This window comes from Muntiacus reevesi, chromosome 4 (assembly GCF_963930625.1).
Source record: "Muntiacus reevesi chromosome 4, mMunRee1.1, whole genome shotgun sequence".
In the NCBI taxonomy this organism is placed as follows: Eukaryota; Metazoa; Chordata; class Mammalia; order Artiodactyla; family Cervidae; genus Muntiacus; species Muntiacus reevesi.
In genome coordinates this window covers 107,369,551-107,382,459 of record NC_089252.1, presented here as the reverse complement: position 1 = coordinate 107,382,459, position 12,909 = coordinate 107,369,551, and the positions used below count along the sequence as shown (strand labels likewise).

At 56.9% G+C, this 12,909-nt stretch overlaps 2 protein-coding genes across 2 annotated transcripts; both read left to right on the top strand.

Annotated features, from left to right (window-relative positions):
• Positions 1-389: 389 nt before the first annotated feature.
• MANF (mesencephalic astrocyte derived neurotrophic factor) lies at positions 390-4,184 on the top strand. The gene is made up of 4 exons (XM_065935358.1): positions 390-543; positions 1,299-1,426; positions 2,192-2,333; positions 3,751-4,184. The coding sequence occupies exons 1-4, from the start codon at positions 459-461 to the stop codon at positions 3,933-3,935; spliced, it is 540 nt and encodes a 179-aa protein (XP_065791430.1). The 5' UTR covers positions 390-458; the 3' UTR covers positions 3,936-4,184.
• A 2,049-nt stretch (positions 4,185-6,233) lies between these two features.
• RBM15B (RNA binding motif protein 15B) lies at positions 6,234-9,376 on the top strand. Its single transcript, XM_065933596.1, has one exon. It carries the CDS (start codon positions 6,348-6,350, stop codon positions 9,030-9,032), a length of 2,685 nt encoding a protein of 894 aa, XP_065789668.1. The 5' UTR covers positions 6,234-6,347; the 3' UTR covers positions 9,033-9,376.
• Positions 9,377-12,909: the final 3,533 nt, after the last annotated feature.

The following is a 12,909-nucleotide window of genomic DNA, read 5'->3' as shown; positions in this document are numbered from 1 at the left end:
GACCAGAGCGGAGAAGTCCGTGGGCTTCTTTGGGAGGACTTGGGGCCCAAAACAGACAGTACACAGAGCAACTGAGCATGCGCGGGGCAGCGGCCGAATCCCACTCCAGCCTGCGGCGATCCGCCTCGGCCACAGCCTCTGCCCCTACCAAAGATGGCGACTGAGCCGCTTCCGCCGCCTCTGCGGTCGCTTCCTGCGAGCAGTCCCGGTTCAATCAGCGGTCGACAACTGTCTAGGGCGGAGGGCGGGCGATGCCACCAGCCAATAAGGAAGGGTAGCGTGGAGCCGCTCTTGTGGGCTCCGAGGCGCGTAGACCAATGGGGAAGCGGTGTGTGGGAGAGCGTGGGGGGGCGCCAGCCAATAGGGAGCCACGGCGCGCGGCCGGGACCTGGGGGCTGCTTCGCACGGCGGGCGCGGTTCAGTCCGGCGAAGGCGGCGGCGGCGGAGGGTGGTGGAGGATGTGGGCCACGCACGGGCTGGCCGTGGCGCTGGCTCTGAGCGTGCTGCCAGCCAGCCGGGCGCTGCGGCCGGGTGACTGCGAAGGTAAGGCGGAATTGGGGTCTGAGCGCTGTGGCCGGCCTGGCGGCGGCGCTGAACCCAACCCAACCACCAAAAGACTGAGAGGCTGGGGCTAATGCGGGCGGGGGCGGCCGGTCCCAGTGGGGTCTGCGAGAGGAGGGACCAACGCCGAGTCTAGAAAACATTTCCTGGGCCTAAAAAACATTGTTACGACGAGAACGTTAGGACTAGATCATACAGACAGTTTGGCCTGAAACTGAGATAACGCCGGAGTTTTGGTCCTTTACCATCACTGGGCAGAGGCTCCTGGGAGCGGTTCTGGCCCAGGTTGGGGAGTCTTGAGGGCCGCCCGTGGGCACTGCGCCTGGTGTGATAGGGTTGCAAAGATTCATGTTGGGGTTCGGTGTTGCATTTGGAAATGAGTAGCATTTGCATCGGTTTTTTCTCTTCGGCCTCTAGTTTGTCCATTTATGAGGTCACAGTGAGCCTAGCTCAAGGACACGTGTTCAGTCTCGGTTTAAACTTTATGGAAAGAGCAGGGAGGGGCCATTTGTGGGTCATTAGGTGATGCTCGTTCCCCGCATCCCCTGGGTGTACTCGGGGACCCAGCAACCCGGAGCACGGTTCTGTCTACCTGTGGGCACCCGAGAAAATCCGGTGGTAGAAAAGCTCCCCTTTCTCCGTGTCTCCTATTTAAAATTGCTGCTGGAGTTCCCGCCTGGTGAATTGGCCTGCAATTTGGTGATGACTGGAGCATGTTCCTTCTTTCTCTTTTCCAGTTTGTATTTCTTATCTGGGAAGATTTTATCAGGACCTCAAAGACAGAGATGTCACATTCTCTCCAGCTTCTATTGAAAAAGAACTTATAAAGTTCTGCAGTGAAGCTAGAGGCAAAGAGAATCGGTTGGTAAGTAGCTGGCTGGCCCTTGCCAGCGTTTTAAGTATCCACATCCCAGGCCTGGAAGTACAAGACCCCGCCCACTTGTCTATCGAGGAGACCAGCTGTTCCTGTCAGTGAACTAATGTGGGTCTGAAGTGCTTTCTGTATTTGGCCATTGGGATGTTATTCTCTTAGTGTTGATTAAGCACCTACTGTGTGCTGGACACCGGAAATATCAGGGGAGAGTAGTGACAGGCAAATGATGCAGTGGGATGCAAGTTGTGCAGAAAATGGACCAGGAGGGTATGGTAGAGAGGGTAGGCACTAACTTAGACAGTAGTCAAGAATTTTTCTGAGACAAGTCATCATTATGGAGAGGGAAAGAACATTACAGGCAGAGGGAACAGCCAGTGTGAGTGCCCAGAGGCCAGAGCAATCTTGGCATGAGTGAGGACTGGTGATGATGACGGGATGGGCATAGGGGAGGCTAGGGCTGAATTAAGGACAAGAGCCCTAATGAAACAATAGTTTTGGTAACCTCAGCTTCCCTGGCAGTCTCTGGTTTGTCTTTCTGTTTAAAGGTTTGAACCTTGGTGACTTTTAAATTCATCTGGTGGCTGTCAGCTCTGGGACCAAGTGTGTACTAAGAGCCTGGGGTTTATGCTGAATCTGACTGCCAGTACAGATGGGGCGTGGGAAAATGAGGTCCTGGCAAAGACAGAAGATGTGTGCCTTAGAGGAGATAGCTCTCAAGGGGCACCTCCTGAAGGCCATTGTCCTTTCTTGCCACAGTGCTACTACATTGGGGCCACAGAGGATGCAGCCACCAAGATCATCAACGAGGTGTCCAAGCCCCTGTCCCACCACATCCCTGTGGAGAAGATCTGTGAGAAGCTCAAGAAGAAAGACAGTCAGATCTGTGAACTGAAGTATGGTGAGTGTGGCATTATTTAACCAACACTGAATCCTCTCTCTGCTCAGGCATTAATGAAGTGTACTTTCTAGCCAGGGAAGGCAGGTGATAAACTAGAAACTTCATGAGTGAGTTACGTAGCAAGGTTGGTGGTGGTAAATGGGCAGGGGCACAGACTCAACCTTGCATCCTGGTGGGTGGAGGTCAGCAGAGGCCTCAGTGAAAGTGCAAGTCGCTCTGTCATGTCTGACGCTTTGCCACCCCATGGACTGTACAGTCCATGGAATTCTCCAAGGCAGAATAGTGGGTAGCCTTTCCCTTCTCCAGGGGCTCTTCCCAACCCAGGGATCAAACCCAGGTCTCCCGCATTGCAGGCGGATTCCTTACCAGCTGAGCTCACACAAGGGAAGCCCAAGAATACTGGGGTGGGTAGCCTATCCCTCCTCCAGCAGATCTGCCCAACCCAGAAGTCAAACTGGGGTCTCCTGCATTGCAGGTGGCTTCTTTACCAACTGAGCTGTCAGGGAAGCCCAGGAGGTGGCATTTCAACAGACTTTGAAAAGGAAGTGGGGGATTAGCCACTGGCACAGCTAAGGGAAGAGCATTACAGGCAGAGGCAAAAGCAGCCAGTGCCATGATGGGTGGGCAGATCATAGAGGGCCTTGCATGTTGGTGAAGATTTGAGTTTTAGTCTGAGGGAAGATGAGAATGTTGGGATTTGAGCAGAGAAGGGATGTTGTCTGACTTGGCTTTAACAGGCTTGTCCTGACTGCACACTCTGAAGGCTGAGTGACTTTTACTATTTTGAAAAGAACAGCTGTGTCCCAACAGGAAAGCCTAAGGTTATGGGCACCCAGCATCTCTCTTGCCAAAGAAGTTTCCAGTGGGAAAAACACTTCAGGTCTTCAGAAAGAATCGGGTCGAGGAAGAATTGTTCTCTTCCATAAAACTGAGACAGCACTAGCGTGTTTTACCATGAATTGAGTGTCCAAGGTCTGCGTTTTACCCTGCTGTGTCAAGGATAACTGGTCTTCTGAGAGTGATCCTAGTTCAGTGCTTCTGGCACAGATCTCTCTGTGATCACAGGTGGTCATGGAGAGTAAGCTCCTAACTCAAGAGCCCAACCAGGGTCTGTCTTGGGAAACTGAGGCCAGGGGGTCTGTCTGCTCTGTCGCCCTAGAACTGTCATTCTCCAGTGCCGTGAGCTCTACCGTGACTGTTTAGTAAGAGGGACTTGGCGTGGGCGCCATCTTCCTCCTAGAAGGTTCCTTCTGTAGGGACCAGATGGCCTCCATGTGTCCCTGCTGACACCTGCAGGCGTCTCTCCCCTACAGTCAGTAGGTCTGCTTGTTTTAAGTGACAGTTTGGCTGTGCAAGGACTGTTGGGGTCCACAGTTGCTCCCACCCAGCTGGTTATTCTCCCTGCTCTCTCCTCCAGACAAACAGATTGACCTGAGCACAGTGGACCTGAAGAAGCTCCGAGTTAAAGAGCTAAAGAAGATCCTGGACGACTGGGGGGAGACGTGCAAAGGCTGTGCGGAAAAGTCTGACTACATCCGGAAGATTAATGAACTGATGCCTAAATATGCTCCCAAGGCAGCTAGTTCACGGACTGATTTGTAGTTGGCTCGATCCCTGCTGCTCCTGAGGGGGAAAACACTTCATTTGTGTCTACCCCAAACAGCCTTTTTGTAATTTATTTTTTAGGCAGGCTCCTGACAAAGTCAGGTGTGAAGCCTGGAGCTTTCCTGATGATGCTGGGTCTACAGCATCCCCTTGGGGGAGATTCACTTTGTTCTGTTGCCGATTTACTCTAGGACTTCAAAGTATGTCTGGGATTTTTTTATTAAAGGAAGAAAATTTCTAGCTGTCCTTGAAGAATTAAAGTGAATACTGAAATAGGGTTTTGCCCATGATGAAGATTTCACCGGTTTATGCTTTCCGGTTTACAAAGAGTCTTCGGGTGTATTCAAATTTGTCCTTCAACCACCAGTCAATGCTGGGATGCCAGGACAGGACAGGGGCCTGTGGGGCTCTGCAAGAGTGGAGGGAGGAGGTGGGGCTTGATACCCCTGGCCCACAGGGACTGTCTAGAGATGGGGCTGGGTTGCAAGCAAGACTGAGGTTTAATGCAGTTTCCTGCAACGATGACGTCAATAACTGAGTATGTTCAGTACTGTCACATTTCTGAAGCTACTCATGCCCTGGCTACCTCCATCAGTCACTGTCCAGATCTGGCCATCTACTTGTTCAACTCAGTTTGTGGGTCCACTGTCAACCCTAGGCCTCTGGTACCTAGTTGGGGTTTTCCAAGACTGGCAGGAGTTGGTTTGTACAAACAGCCAGTGAGAGGCTGTCTTCTGCCTTTGTTTACCCAAGATAACTCTAACAGTTGAAGTCCTAAGAGGGTAGCCCTGGAGTCTGGTTTTTTAGTTGCTCTTTTGGGCGTTGGTGCGTGGGAAACCCAATGAGCAACTTGAACTGTGACTCCGTGGAGACACCTCTGCTGCTCATGCCCTCAGAGACCACCACAAGGGAAGGACTAAGAAACAGTGCTTCCTTGCTCTCACCTCAGGTCACATCATTTGTGCAGTTCCTAAATTCAAGATTGCCGACGTAAAGGGCCCCCTCAGCCGGCTGTGGGGTCCACTAATGGCTGGGAGCAGCAGGCCCACAATTTTCTTGTCAGAAAAGAAAGAATGCACCTCTTAGGCCAGGTGTTCCCTATTTCTGAGCCCCTGAAAGGTGTTGAGGAAATGCATGACTGGAACCAGAAATCTTAGTAGATGGAGCTGTTTCAACCTAGCAGCTGTGTTCTGGTGGCCTCTGTGTCCTGCAGGCTACACCAAACAGGGAAGACAGCCCAACTGCTACCCGAGGGTGACCCCCAAGGATATCTGTAAAAGGGTTAACTCCTTTCTGGAAGTTGTCAAGGAGGAGACCTGGAACGTTAACAGGTGTTTCTTGTAAGACTCTTAATCTAGCACACCTGCGTTAGCGGCTGCAGGCGCTCCTCGCAAAGGCTTCTGGTCGTGGGAGGACAGAAGACGCGCAGGCGCTCTTCCCTACGCCACGGTTTCTGTGGCTTAAGTTGGGTCAGGTCCTGGGAAGCCTCCGGTTAACTCTCCATGGAAAATGAAAGCCTTTCTGAGGGGGCTTGGCACCCGAACAGGATTTCCCCTTCATGTCACCACCATGGAGGTGGATACGAGAGCACTGGCCAGGGAGAGGTAAGCGTGGCAAACTGGGTAACTGCTGGGTTCGGCCTTCTCTTCGCCCTTGGTTCCGTGACCCTGCTCTTACAGCCCTCTGTACTTGAATGCCCACGCGGAGGGTGGGCCCCATTGCTCTAAGGAGCCTGTTCCCACCCTAGAATTGTATTTCTGTGCCCAGCCACGGACCCGACAGGTCTTGCCGTCTGAGTGCATAGCCACGATTCTCAAGGCCTTTCGGGCGGGCTGCCGCAAGTGAACCTGAACGCAGGGGATACTCGAGATAAACGGGGTGTGGGTTCGGGTTGTTAATGCTGGACCCAGTCAGTAGATGCCAAGGCAGGGCTTGGGGGTGATCACCCAAACCTAGTCCTGGGTTTGAGGGAATATCCCATAAAGTTCAAGGCCTGGCACACCCACGCCTTCGACGCCTCTAGCCAGGAGACCGAGGCTTCTGTCCCTCTCCAGGGCTCCAGTTTCTGTGAAGCCCCGGGCCTCGGCCACGCCAGCCGCACGGTGGCGCCAGAGCTCACAATGCGGGCGGGTTCGCCCGCTAGCCACAGGGTCACGTGGTACGGGCGGCGCGGCCCGATGACGCACGCCCGGCGCTGCCCTCGCCCCGCCCACCATGGGGGTCACGTGGTAGGCCGGCGCAGCCTGATAACGCGGCTCCCAGGCACTCAGCGCAGCTCCCGCCCCGCCCCGTCGTCGCGCCGAGTCCTTTTGTCCAAGATGGCGGCGCCGGGGGCGCTGCCTCCTCGGCCGCCGCCGCCGCCGCTGTGAGGGGCTTGCGGGCCGCCCGCCCGCCAGCCGCGCCGGCGCCATGAAGAGGCAGAGCGAGCGAGACTCCAGCCCGAGCGGGCGCGGCTCGTCATCGTCGGCCAAGCGGCCGCGGGAGCGCGAACGGGAGGCGGAGGCGGGCGGGCGGCGGGCGGCGCACAAGGCCTCGGGCGGCGCCAAGCACCCCGTTCCAACGCGGGCCCGCGACAAACCTCGCGGTAGCGGGGGCAGTGGTGGTGGGCATCGCGACGGCCGAGGCGCCGGGGACGCGAATCACCGTGCGAGCAGCGGCCGCTCCTCGGGCTCGGGCGCCGGCGGCGGGGGACGCGGTGGCAAGGCCTCAGGGGACCCAGGCGCTTCGGGCGCGTCGCCCCGCGCATCTCCGCTACCGCCACCTCCGCCGCCGCCCGGGGCCGAGCCCACGGGTCCCGGCTCCTCAGCGGCTGCACCCGAGTACAAGACGCTGCTCATCAGCAGCCTGAGCCCCGCGCTGCCCGCCGAGCACCTCGAAGATCGGCTCTTCCACCAGTTTAAGCGCTTCGGCGAGATCAGCCTGCGCCTGTCGCACACGCCTGAGCTGGGCCGCGTGGCCTACGTGAACTTCCGGCACCCGCAGGACGCGCGTGAGGCCCGCCAGCACGCCCTGGCCCGCCAGCTGCTGCTCTACGACCGCCCGCTCAAGGTGGAGCCCGTGTACCTGCGAGGCGGCGGCGGCGGCGGTGGGAGCAGCCGGCGAAGCAGCAGCAGCAGCGCCGCCGCCTCCACTCCGCCCCCGGGCCCGCCCGCGCCCGCCGACCCGCTCGGCTACCTCCCGCTGCACGGCGGCTACCAGTACAAGCAGCGTTCGCTGTCCCCGGTGGCCGCCCCTCCGCTGCGGGAGCCCCGCGCCCGCCACGCTGCCGCAGCCTTTGCTCTGGATGCGGCGGCCGCCGCCGCCGCTGTAGGCCTGTCCCGGGAGCGGGCCTTGGACTACTACGGGCTGTATGACGACCGCGGGCGACCCTACGGCTACCCGGCCGTGTGCGAAGAGGACCTGATGCCCGAGGACGACCAGCGGGCCACGCGCAACCTCTTCATTGGGAACTTGGACCACAGCGTGTCAGAGGTGGAGCTGCGACGGGCTTTCGAGAAGTACGGCATCATTGAGGAGGTGGTCATCAAGAGACCCGCCCGTGGGCAGGGCGGTGCGTATGCCTTCCTGAAGTTCCAGAACCTGGACATGGCCCACCGGGCCAAGGTGGGCATGTCGGGTCGGGTGATAGGCCGCAATCCCATTAAGATAGGGTACGGCAAGGCCAACCCCACTACGCGCCTCTGGGTGGGTGGCTTGGGACCTAACACCTCACTGGCGGCTCTGGCCCGGGAGTTTGACCGTTTCGGGAGCATTCGGACCATTGATCATGTCAAGGGAGACAGCTTTGCCTACATCCAGTACGAGAGCTTGGACGCAGCCCAGGCCGCCTGTGCTAAAATGAGGGGCTTTCCCTTGGGGGGTCCGGACCGCAGGCTGCGCGTGGATTTTGCCAAAGCAGAGGAGACTCGGTATCCCCAGCAGTACCAGCCCTCCCCTCTCCCTGTGCACTATGAGCTGCTCCCAGACGGGTACACCCGGCACCGGAACCTGGATGCCGACCTGCGGGTGCGGGACAGGACCCCTCCACACCTCCTGTACTCAGATCGAGAGCGGACCTTTTTGGAAGGGGACTGGACCAGCCCCAGTAAAAGCTCTGACCGCCGAAACAGCATCGAGGGCTATAGCCGCTCAGTGCGCAGCCGGAGTGGTGAGCGCTGGGGAGGAGATGGGGACCGGGGCCTGCTCAAGGCCTGGGAGGACAGGCGGAAGCGCCGGAGCCTCTCCAGTGATCGCGGAAGGGCCACCCACTCCCCTTACGAGGAACGGAGCAGGACCAAGGGTGGTGGGCAGCCTGCGGACCGAGGCTCCGACCGCACCCCGGAGCGTGGCCGCAAGGAGAACCATTCCAGTGAAGGGACCAAGGAATCCGGCAGCAACTCGCTCAGCAACAGCCGACACGGGGCGGAGGAGCGGAGCCACCACCACCACCACGAGGCTCCCGACTCTTCCCACGGGAAGAAGACCCGAGAGAGCGAGCGCAATCACCGGACCACTGAGGCCGAGCCCAAGCCTCTGGAAGAGCCAAAACACGAGACCAAAAAGCTCAAGAGTCTCTCAGAGTATGCCCAGACGCTGCAGCTGGGTTGGAACGGGCTCCTGGTGTTGAAAAACAGCTGCTTCCCGACATCTATGCACATCCTAGAGGGGGACCAGGGGGTGATCAGCAGTCTCCTCAAAGACCATACTTCCGGGAGTAAGTTGACCCAGCTGAAGATTGCCCAGCGCCTTCGCCTGGACCAACCCAAACTCGATGAGGTCACACGGCGCATCAAGCAGGGGAGCCCCAATGGCTACGCAGTGCTCCTGGCCACCCAGGCGACCCCCAGTGGGCCTGGCTCCGAGGGGATGCCCACGGTGGAGCCTGGCCTACAGAGGCGGCTTCTCAGGAACCTGGTTTCCTACTTGAAACAGAAGCAGGCTGCAGGGGTGATCAGCCTGCCAGTGGGTGGATCCAAGGGCAGAGACAGCACAGGCATGCTCTACGCCTTCCCACCCTGTGACTTCTCACAGCAGTACCTCCAGTCAGCACTGAGGACATTGGGCAAGCTAGAGGAAGAGCACATGGTGATCGTCATAGTGAGAGACACCGCCTAGCCCAGACCTGGCCTTCGCAGCCTGTTCTCACTAAAGCAGTTATTTTAAAATCTGACCACCGCCGCCCTGCACCCCCTGGCCCATCTTACACCCTTGATTTGAATTCTCTGCTGGGTTACTCTGTTTCATTTGGTAGGGGACCAAAGTCCTATCTCCCCATCAAAAACTAAGTTCTTAGGTTTGGGTTTTTTGTTTGTTTTTTTTTTACCGTGATGAGAAGGGACTCCTGTCATGTTGGCTTCTAGTGTATGAAATACTGTCTGCTGTGTTCTGTATTTTTTTATTTTTTGACTAACTGTATGGAAAATTGTCAGTAAAGCCTTTGTCAGAGGATGGATTTTTAATCCTGTTCAGAGTCCTGGTTTAATCACATGCTTTTCTCAAAGGGTGGAAGACTGTCCCCCGCTGCCTGCACACATGCCTTCCGTCATCTTTCCACCGCCGGCGTGTCCCCAGCCCTGCTGCACTGGTGCCTGTCAGCCCCCAGCTCCACTCACAGGCGTTGCTAATTTGGGCTGAGAGCAAGTGGGTTTCATTTCAGACCCTGCCATGCCAGCCTCCACAGGGCCCAGGGCCCAGGAGCGGGTTAAGCCTAAGTCTAGCCAGCCGCTGTGGTAGTGTCTGTTTCCTGCCGTGAACAATGTGTGTGTCCGTCAGATTGAACAAAGCACCGAGTTTTCAGGCCTTTTTGAAAGCAGGTGGACCTTAGCAGTCATGTGGTGCGATAGTCATGGAAGGAGCAGTGCAATATTGGGGTCTTGGTGTCTGTGTCCAGCTTCCTTCTCCCCTTAGCCTCCCTTCTCCCCTTAATGCAGCAGCCCGGGGATACCCAGGTGGAGACGGCGCTCCTTCGGACTCCCAGGGGCACTGGTGGTCAAATGTTGGAGTGGAGCGGGGAAGCCCACTTTCCTTGGTTAATCCTTGAACTTTTCCCAGAGCTTGTGAATTGTGGCTTTTCCTGTGATGGTTCAGGGCTGGTGTGGGCCTCTGCCTGGTCACTGGAGCAGAGTGAGGGACACAGGATCCCTGGCCTGAAGAGTTTTTGATGGCGGACACTGGGTTAGGAAGATGCTCTTGTAAACTGACGTAACTTCCTCAGGTGCAAAGTGAGCACTGGTGCCTCGGGCCTCCCGCCCTGATACTGCTGAGGTGGGGACCACTGGAAAATGGGGTTCCTCTCTGGGGAAATGTCACAGTTGCTGAGGTGTTGGGCAGTGCTGGAAGCCAAAGCCATGCAGGCTGGGGAGGAATGGGAAGGCACCCCCAAGCTGGGAGGGAAAGCTGGCTTGCAAACAGCCCCAAGTTCTCTGACCACGTGTCTCTACGAGCAGTATGGCCAGCTTGGCAGATGAAGCCAGCAGTGTTGGGGACCAGGGAGGGACATCAGTCACACAGCAGTGGCCACCATAGGACACTTTTCCAGAATGTTTGTGGTGGTTTAGATGGTCCAAAAGCATCACTGTCAAGGCTGGGGGAGAACAGATGCTCCATTAAGGGAAATGAGCCCCCAGGTGACCAGGAACCGTGGGTTCTATTGACATGCTGTCCCCTCTCTAGGTTTGGTCCACTACCCTGACTGCCACGAGACAGAGCAGGTGACAGCTGAGATGTTTTGAGAGAAAGTTCGTGAGATGGAGGCTGGGGCTCTGTGTGGACCTCATGAGAATACAGGCCTCTCCCCAGGAACAGTGAAAGAGGTGCCTTTTTAAGACCTTAGAGATTTAAACGGGAAGGAAGGTGCCTGGGGAAGTACTGCTCCCTGGGCTTCAGCTGGTGCTAATGAACAAGCGCGTTCATAATGTGAAACCCAGGAAGTGTTGAATGTGTTTGTACTTGAGTTTCAGCCACATCTGCCAGGTATCTGAGCAAAGCAGTGTGGGGTACAGACCACAGCTGCACCATCCCAGGCAGTGGGGACCACGGGGAGCCGGAGTGGCCTCATCTTGCTTAGAACAGGTGGTGGTGGTAAGTCATTCAGTCGTGTCTGACTCTGCAACCGCACGGACCGTAGCCTGCCAGGCTCCTCTGTCCCTGGGATTTCCCAGACAAGAATACTGGAGGGGGTAGCCACGCCATCCTCCAGGGGATCTTCCCGACCCAGGGATCTGCATTGCCAGGCGCGTTCTTTACCACCGAGTCTTCAGGCTTAAAGCAGGTGAAGTCGGGACAAGTGCCCAGATCACAGGCAGAGTCGCTTTGCCGCCGTGAGCCCCAAGTGTCTTTGGGCTGTTCTTCTGTAGAGTAGGTGGTCAGGACCCAGAACACTACCTGGGTTTCCCCAAACAGAAACCTGCTGGGAAGTCTGGTTGGAGAGGACACTTGAACCCGTGCCTTGCCCACCCTTGTCAGGGATAGGTGCTCTCTGGCCCCCAATTGAGCTGGAGTTTTCCTGCAGTGTGACCATCCTCTGCCTCAGACCCTCACCTCTTTCCTTCTTCCGCTCTTGACTTTTAAGTTGGAGGATAACTGCTTTACAGTGTTGTTGGTTTCTGCCATACAGCAAATCGAATCAGTTATAAGTATGTGTGTGTGTGTCTATCCCCTCCCTCCGCCATCCCCATGATTTACGATGCTTCCCCCACAGGGAGAACTGCAGGCAACCAGTGCCTCCACCTGCGGTTCCTATCTGAGGTGTGGCTTAAAGGCAAAAACCAACGGAAGGTGAGATTTGCCTCATTGGTGGTTTGGTACTGTTCTGCATGTTTCTTCCTAAGGGACTCAGATCTTCGGCCTTGGCAGATAAAGAGGGCTGATGTTTCCTTTGCCTCCTGGGGTGCTTCCCTAAGGGTGTGTTGTCAGGTCGACCAGGATTCTGCGCTCTCATGGCTGGCCCCCATCTCCACCCCAGAGGCCTGCGGGTGGGTGCTCCCAAGGGCTGCTGGCAGAGTTCAGGGAGACTGGGGCTTGGTTGAGTTAATGACTAGAATAACAGTGCTTTTAGTGCTGCTTGACTTTTAGCCTTTTTTCCTGTAATGCACCAGCAGTCAGACTAGCCTACTGGTTAGGTGTTAGTTAGCAATCCATTTCAGCTGAGGCATGAAGCAGTTTACGAGCTGAGACCTCTGCCCTCCGGAGGACCACGAGGTGCCTGGCGACACAGGCCCGCTTCGGTGTGTGAGCCGTGTGGTGCCGGCCCAGCGGGGCTTGCTTTACGCTCCCCCGCTGACTTTTAACCATCTTGTTTACTTCACAGATTTGTCCTCACCTCAGCAAAGGGAGAAAAGTCTCTTAGGTTAACAGAGGCCTACAACAGAAACAGGGTAAACTCAAAGGAAGAGAGACACTAGGGTCTCCTCCTCCTTGTGGGAAAGAAGGGGATGAGGTGGGTGAGTGAAGAGGTTAAAGTACCAAAGTACCAAATTTGGTACTTTGCTTGGTGGGAACAGTTTAACCACAAGGCCAGCTGTTGAGGCCAGTGAAGTGCCTGCTAACCCAGCCTCAGCTGCCCCCCAACTCCTAGGGTCCCTCCTCCTTGTGCTCCTTTAAGAAAACAGTAACGAGGGTCCCCCAGCCACAAGGGTGGCCGGGATGCTTTCACTCCTTAGGTCCATCAGCTCATGGCTCACAACACCCCAGGAGGGCCCCTAACATTCCAGCTCCCCCACATCTGTACTCAGGAGCTGCCTTCGTGCTTCAGAGCCCGGGATACGCGGCGGGGGTGGGGGAGCGGCACGCAGCGGATGGTGCCTTGAGGAGCCCTCTTCCCCTGCGGGGCGAGCAGGAGACCAGGTCAGACGCTGAGGCGGCTGCTCCTCTCCCAGAGCGCTTTGGGCAGAGCGCGCTCTCACCCCGTCTCGGGCTGCCTCTGGGAGGCATCTTCCCTGTTGCCTGGGCTACAGCTGCAAGGTAAGGAACCCAACCCCACTTCAGTAAAAGA

Bases quoted from the DNA above. Each gene is read 5' to 3' on its own strand.
- MANF (XM_065935358.1), top strand. From the start codon at position 459: ATGTGGGCCACGCACGGGCTGGCCGTGGCGCTGGCTCTGAGCGTGCTG. The intron at 544-1,298 runs GTAAGGCGGAAT...TCTCTTTTCCAG, and splicing joins GCGGCCGGGTGACTGCGAAG to TTTGTATTTCTTATCTGGGA. The intron at 2,334-3,750 runs GTGAGTGTGGCA...TCTCTCCTCCAG, and splicing joins GATCTGTGAACTGAAGTATG to ACAAACAGATTGACCTGAGC.
- RBM15B (XM_065933596.1), top strand. From the start codon at position 6,348: ATGAAGAGGCAGAGCGAGCGAGACTCCAGCCCGAGCGGGCGCGGCTCG.